Source organism: Scyliorhinus torazame, chromosome 11 (assembly GCF_047496885.1).
Source record: "Scyliorhinus torazame isolate Kashiwa2021f chromosome 11, sScyTor2.1, whole genome shotgun sequence".
NCBI lineage: Eukaryota > Metazoa > Chordata > Chondrichthyes > Carcharhiniformes > Scyliorhinidae > Scyliorhinus > Scyliorhinus torazame.
The window spans coordinates 71,666,055-71,673,302 of NC_092717.1; the positions used below are offsets into that span (position 1 = coordinate 71,666,055).

The window sequence follows — 7,248 nt, forward strand, 5'->3', positions numbered from 1 at the left end:
TAAAAGTAATTAATAATCAAAGAAAAGGTATTGGAGAAACTCAAGGGATTAAAATTCAAGAAACCCCAAATGAGCTGAAGGCCTACATCATAAGGATCTGAAAGAGGGAGCTGCAGAGATAGCGGACAAAAAACTCCCTAGATTCTGGAAAAAGTCCCAGATCAGGAAATGATCATCATTATTCAAGGAAAGAGGGAGGGAAGATGGCAGGGAACTACACGCTAGTTTGCTTGCCAGCAGTTATAGTGAAAATACTGGAATCTAATGTTTAGGAAGTCTTTAAGGCACTTTTAAAAAGCATAGAACGGTTAGAACAAGACATGGCTTTACAAAAGGGAAATCCTGTTTGACTAATTTGTTAAAATGTTTTGAGGATGCAAATACAGGCAAATGAAAGGGAAAGAAAAGATTGTAATATACATGGATAAGGGCAGCACAGTGGTTAGCACTGCTGCCTCATGGCACCGAGGTCCCAGGTTCGATCCCGGCTCTGGGTCACTGTCAGTGTGGAGTTTGCACATTCTCCCAGTGTGTGTGTGGGTTTCACCCCCCACAACCCAAAGATGTGCAGGGTAGGTGGATTGGCCATGATAAATTGTCCCTTAATTGGAAAAAATGAATTTGTACTCTTAAATTTTTTTTAAAATTATATATATATATATATATATATATAAAATATATATATTATATATATAAATATTAAAAAAACATACATCGATTTTCCAAAAAAAAAAACATTTGAGATTGCACCACAAAAAGGTTAATACACAGGATAAGGGCTCACGGAGTCGAGGGTGATAGATTACCTACAGTGTTGAAGTAGGCCATTTGTCCCAATGAGGCTGCACCGACCCTCTGAAGAGTACTCTACCTAGGCCCATTATCCTGCCCTATCCCCGTAACCCCACCTAACCTTTGGACACTAAGGGGCAATTTAACATGGCCTATCCACCTAACCTGTGGGAGGAAAGCAGAACACCCGGAGGAAACCCACGCAGACACAGGAAGAATGTGCAAACTTCACACAGTCACAAGGCTGGAATTGAACCCAGGGCCCTGGCACTGGAGGCAGCAGTGCTACCCACTGCACCACCATGTTATCCTATAACATTAGCACAGGTAGAATATTGGTCATTAACAGGACGCAAAGAGTAGGGATAAATGGCTTATATTTTCAAGTTGGGAGGCTATATCCATTGGAGTGCCATTAATATCAGTGTGGAGGCCTCAGCTATTTACTTCTTCAAAAATGTATCGAAGAGCCGGTGCAGATCCGATGGGCCAAATGGCCTCCTTCTGCACTGTAAATTCTATGATAATAGATTCTTTCCCTTTTTCACCCCCCCCCCCCCATCGCCACGAACAGCTCCTCAAACAGTCACCAACATCCCCCACCTTTTCTCAAAACCCCCCTGCAGAGCCCCTTAACTCATACTTTATCTACTTTATCTTCTCCAACCGCAGGAAGTCGTACTCTCGGTGGCGATGCCGACTGCCACGCCAGTAAAATTCGCTGCCGTGCGATCAGAGGCAAAGGCCATGACATTGGCTTCTCTGAAACCTCAAATATCGCCAAAGGGTCCGGGTCCACCGCCTCCTCCACTATCCTGGCTAAGACCGCAAACAAACACATGGATAGGATGGGTATAGAGGGATACGGCACAAGGAAGTAGTGAGGGTTTTGGCAAACGTTGGTATCATGACAGGTACAGGCTTGGAAGGGCTGAAGGGCCTGTTCCTGTGCTGTATTTTTCTTTTGTTCTTTGATGCCACTATTCCATCTCCCTGTATTACTGTAACCCAAGAGGAACTTCAAACGTAGCCCCCACAGCTGAGAAAGAGTGGTGTACTGAAGTTTTCCAAAACCACACCACTCCTTCCAAAGGTGCAGCACTTCTCCCTTCTGACTGAAAGAACTTCAACTTTTCCAATAGCAATATTACCTCCTGCCCAGAATCTTCCCAAGTTTTCACAACCCCAAAACATATGCGTGTGATTCACTGGCCCCCGCCCACACCTCTCACACTCATCTGCTACCACCTGAAAGAACCCACTCATTCTCACCCGAGTCATATGCACCCTTTGCACCACCTTAAACTGTATCAGGCTCATCCTTGCACAAGAGGAGGTCCTGTTTACCGTTCGCAATGCCTCACTCCATACTCCCCAATTGATTTCCCCTCCCAACTCCGCTTCCCATTTCTTCTTGATCTTCACCACCCACTCGCCTCCCTGCTCCCCCAGCGACTTATATATATCCCCAGTTTTCCCTCCCCTTCCACATCCAGAAGCAGCAGTCGCTCCAGCAGGGTGTATCCCGGCAACCTAGTGATCCCCCCCCCCCCCCGCCCATTCGCGCAAAGTCCCTAACCTGAACATACCTGAACTCTCTCCCCTTGAGCAGCACTACCTCTCCCTTAGCTCCTCCCGACTGGTGAACCCTTCCTCCAATTACAGATCCCTCACCTTGATCAGCCCCACTTCCCTTCTCCGCCTATATACACTATCCATCCCCCCCACCCCGGCTCAAACCCATGATTCTTGCAGAGGCATTAACACTAACATCCCTTCCATCCTAAAATACCTCCTCAACCAATTCAATTTCTTCACTTTGGACTGCACCACCGGGCTCAAACTTGACCCCTTACTAGATTTCCCCTCCATCCTAACCCACTCTACCACGTCTCCTTCCCACCACCGCCACACCTCGTCCACATTAGCCGGCCAACAAAATAATGAAGCAAGTTTGGCAACGCCAAACCCCCTGCTGATTCTGCCTCTGTAGCAGGGTTCTCCCCACCCTCTGCACCTTCCCACCCATAAAGTCCGATATGATGGCCTTAGCTACTTACAATCTGTCTTTTCATTTAAATCATTAACAGAGTAATTTAACAGTTTGCTAATTTATCAAAGCTAGGTGGGATTGCAAGCTGTGAGAAGAGCCAATAAGATTGCAACGAGATAAAGGCAAGCGAGTGGGCAACAAGGTGACAGGTGGAGTATAATGTGGGGTGTGCTATGTTATCCACCCAATCATTAAAATAGAACATCAGAGTACTTTCAAAAAGGTGTGAAACCCATAAATGCTGATGTTCAGAGAGACTTGAATGTACTCATAGAAGGAAAGCTAAATTAGCATGCAGGTACAGCAAGCCATTAGGAAACCAAATATCATGTTGGCCTGTATTGCAAGGAAGATGGAGTACAAGAATAAGGAAGTCTTGCTGCAAGTACACAGGGATTTGATGAAATCACACCTGGAATATTCTGTGCAGTTTTGGTTTCCACATTTAAAAAGTAGTATACTTACATCGGAGGCAGTACAGCAAAGATTCACTGACTGATTCCTGAGATGAGGAGGTTGCCCAATGATGAGACTGAAAACTGAATCTACTCTCTGGATTTTAGCAGTATAAGGGGTGATCTCAATGAAACATACAAGGTATGAAGGGGCTTGACAGGGTAGATGCAGAGATGTTGTTTACTTTGGCTGGGAAATGTAGAACAAGGGAGCACTGTCTTAGGATAAGGGGCCAATCACTTTAATATATAATCTTTATTATTGTCACAAATAGGTTTACATTAACACTGCAATGAAGTTACAGTGAAAAGCCCCTAGTTGCCATACCCGAGTGCCTGTTCGGGTACACGGAGGGAAAATTCTGAATGTCCAATTTACCTAACAGCACGTCTTTCGGGGCATGTGGGAGGAAACCGGAGCACCCGGAGAAAACCCACGCAGGCACAGGGCGAACATGCAGATACGGGAAGAACATGCTGACTCCGCACAGACAGTGACCCAAGCGGGAATCGAACCTGGGACCCTGGCACTGTGAAGCAACAGTGCTAACCATTATGCTACTGGGACTGAGATGAGGAAAAATTACTTCAGTTATGAATCTTTGGAATTCTCCAGCTGAGTGGGCAGTGAATGCTCCATCATTGAAAATATTTAAGGCTAAGGTAGACAGATTTTCAAAATCTCAAGGAATGAAGAAACGCGAGGAACAAGCAGGAAAGTGGAATTGAAACCAAAGATCAGCCATGATCATATTGAATAGGGGAGCAGGCTCGATGGGCAACCAGAAAGTCCCCACATAAAAGGGATCATCTTGCGCATGGTTTTAAGTTACTATACACTTAAATAAAACATCTGCATACTCCAAAAATAAATTAGACAGCATAAAGTCTTGATTGGTCTGAAATCTCCATTTGCCATAACTGAGCTCATTTGATCTCCTTTGCCCAAAAAAACACAGTAAATCTCATTGAGTTCAAATCTCATTTAGCCAAGAGGGTGCTGTAGCATGTATTTGGAGTAGCAATCCAGAGGCCTGGACAAATGAATCGTAGCAAGTTAAAATCTCACCATGGCTGTTGGGGAATTTGAATTCAATTAATGACAAATCAGTTAAAATAAAAAGCTAGGGGGCGATTCTCCGAGCCCCACGCCGGGCCGGAGAATCGCTGCAACCGCGCCACGACGCCGGCGCGTGATTCTCTGAGGTGCTGAGAATCGCGCCATTTGCGCCGGCGCGGCCACTGGAATCGGCGGGGCCGCCGATTCTCCGGCCGGATCGGCCGAACGGATACGACAGAGTCCCGCTGGCGCCGTTCACCACTGGTCGCTGTCAGCGAGAACTCTGCGCGAACGGTCCGGGGGGGGGGGGGGGGGGGTCTTCCGATGGGGTCTGACCTGCGACCGGGGCCCACCGATCGGCCGGCCTCTCCCCCCTGGGCCTACTTTACTGCGTGGCCAGCCCCTGAACACCGATGCCATGTTGAGTCAGGGCCAACGCGCGGAAGAAGTCCCCCACGCGTGCACAGGTTGGCGCGGTCCAGCTGCGCTTGTGCGAGTTGGTGCCGGGAAGGGAGGCTGGAGCAGCGTGAACCGCTCCAGCGCTGTGCTGGCCCCGTGGGGGCCAGAATCGGTCGTCCCCGTGCCCGTTTTGTGCCGTCGTGAAACGTGACGGCATTCACGACGGCACGAACACTTGGCTCCATTTGGGAGAATCGCCCCCTCGTCTCAGTAATGGCGACCATAAGCCTTGCACATTGTCACAAAACCCATCACATTCACCAATGTCCTTCAGAGAAGGAAATCTGCCTTCCAAAGCAAGTACAGACAAACGCAACTCCAGATTTATGACAATGTGGTTGACACTGGCAAGGCAAGTCATTAAATTCTAACCAAGCAGCAGCTCACCACTATTTTATCAAGAACAATTAGGAATGGCTGATAAATTCTGGCCTTACAGCAAAATACCACATCACATGAATGAATTTTTAAAAAAACATGATTGCAGACCTACATGGACTCCCAGTTTTGCCCCTTCCTATTTCTGTAACTTCCTCCAGCTTTACAATCCACAATAACTCTGCTTCCTTCCAACTATAGCCTGTAATATAACCTTTCACATCTGCACTTGCAGCATGCTTTCAGCCCTCCAGCTCTCTCTTCCATATAAAACATACTCTTGATCAATTACCTGACCCAATATCACCTTGTGTTAACATTTTGGGATTACACGTGGCACATTTGACTACATTAAAGAGGTATTATATAAATGGTCATTAGAATATCTAAGATGAGGCCATACATAATTCCCAAAGCACTAGTGATGTCAGACAAAATCAAATCAGGAAGTCTCCAGTTGAATTTCCAATCAGGTTTGAGATAGCTATTTTAGCCAGGATGAGCACGGAGGCATTAAATTGACCGCAGTACAGTGGTAGAAACACAAGAGATCAGATAACTATTCACTAATCCTGCTGGAATTAAACGAGGCAGCTTGTGTGGTGAAAAATACTGGATGCATATTTTAATGAATATAATGACCACATTTCTGTGCTACACCATTGGATAATCGAGATTTACACCCAAACCAAAAACTTTTCAAGTTCTTTCATATTCTCACTAATTTTTACTGCAGGTGAGGAAACCTGGTTGCCCTTCTAACAAATCAAAGTAAAACCACTTTGGAGATGCTCTCGCACCCTGCAATACCACTGTAGACCGACAGTCAAACAATGTGACTTTTTAAATTCACACGGTGGTCAAAAAAACAACAGGCGGCTTACTTACATGACTAGACAAGATGTCAGACTTTTACAGAGTAATAATTGTGTTTGCAGACAGGTTCATTTAGCGATAGCCTCACACTACAGTTTAGGACGATGCCAGGGACTGACTATGAGACCAGGGTATCGGGATGCCCAGCGATCACTCGGTGACAATAAGGGACATTTACTCACCACCAGATTCCAGTCGGTATCCAGCCGGTCTGCCAGTCCGCACAGATACACACACAGGTACAGGGTCGAGCACAGGAACATGGTGACGGACACAAACATTACCCAGCCTTGCATCAGGGGCACCGGGACATTAGACGAGGCGATCAGAATCCAAACCAACCCTCCGAATAGCTTGAGGTAAAAGAGAGAAAGATTTATCTGCTGGGTAAAGACACTGGGCGTCACCACCCAGCAGCTTTTGCTATAATCATTACCAACTACTCACAATCTCCAAACAGATTAAAGCTCCGGAATAGGTTTGCAGCACCGACGTTCCGAGAGGTAAAGTTATCCGAGGAGCCGGGAAAGCCACGGCGTTAGAGTTCAGGCTGGGAGTTGTAGCGGGAGCCGACATTGTTCGTGTGACCGTCAACAGGTGAGGCAGAGAGCTGGGAGCGGCAACACGTGACAGCGATCCCGGACAGGTGCTGGTGATCCGGGGAGCCCCGCCCACACCCAGTCAGCCCGCTCACAGCGGCTCAGCCCCGCCCACACCCAGCCAGCCCGCTCACAGCGGCTCAGCCCCGCCCACACCCAGCCAGCCCCGCCCACACCCAGCCAGCCCCGCTCACAGCGGCTCAGCCCCGCCCACACCCAGCCAGCCCCGCCCACACCCAGCCAGCCCCGCTCACAGCGGCTCAGCTCCGCCCACATCCAGACAGCCCCGCCCACAGTGACCCAGCCCCACCCAGAGAGACTCAACCCCGCCCCACCTTTTTATGGGGTATGTGGAACATTCCTTGTTCCAGGCCTATCCGGGGCCCCTCCCCACAACTCCTTTACCGATACATGCTCTCGCCCGGACCTGGAAAAATTCATCAACTTCGCTTCCAGTTTCCACCCCTCCATCACTTTCACCTGGTCCATCTCAGACACTTCCCTTCCCCTCCTTGATCTTTCTGTCTCCATTTCCGGCAATAGACTATCCACTAATATCCACTACAAGCCCACTGA

At 47.9% G+C, this 7,248-nt stretch overlaps 1 protein-coding gene across 1 annotated transcript in view; it reads right to left on the minus strand.

The window, feature by feature from the left end:
* mal2 (mal, T cell differentiation protein 2) overlaps nucleotides 1-6,732 on the minus strand; it is a 93,062-nt gene extending 86,330 nt beyond the window's left edge. Inside the window, exons 1-2 of the mRNA XM_072467402.1 lie at nucleotides 6,521-6,732; nucleotides 6,256-6,426 (exon numbers count right to left, since the gene is read on the minus strand). Of these exons, the coding sequence (XP_072323503.1) occupies nucleotides 6,256-6,426; nucleotides 6,521-6,649 (300 nt within the window). The 5' untranslated portion in view covers nucleotides 6,650-6,732. The remainder of the gene's footprint in view (nucleotides 1-6,255; nucleotides 6,427-6,520) is intronic.
* Nucleotides 6,733-7,248: the final 516 nt, after the last annotated feature.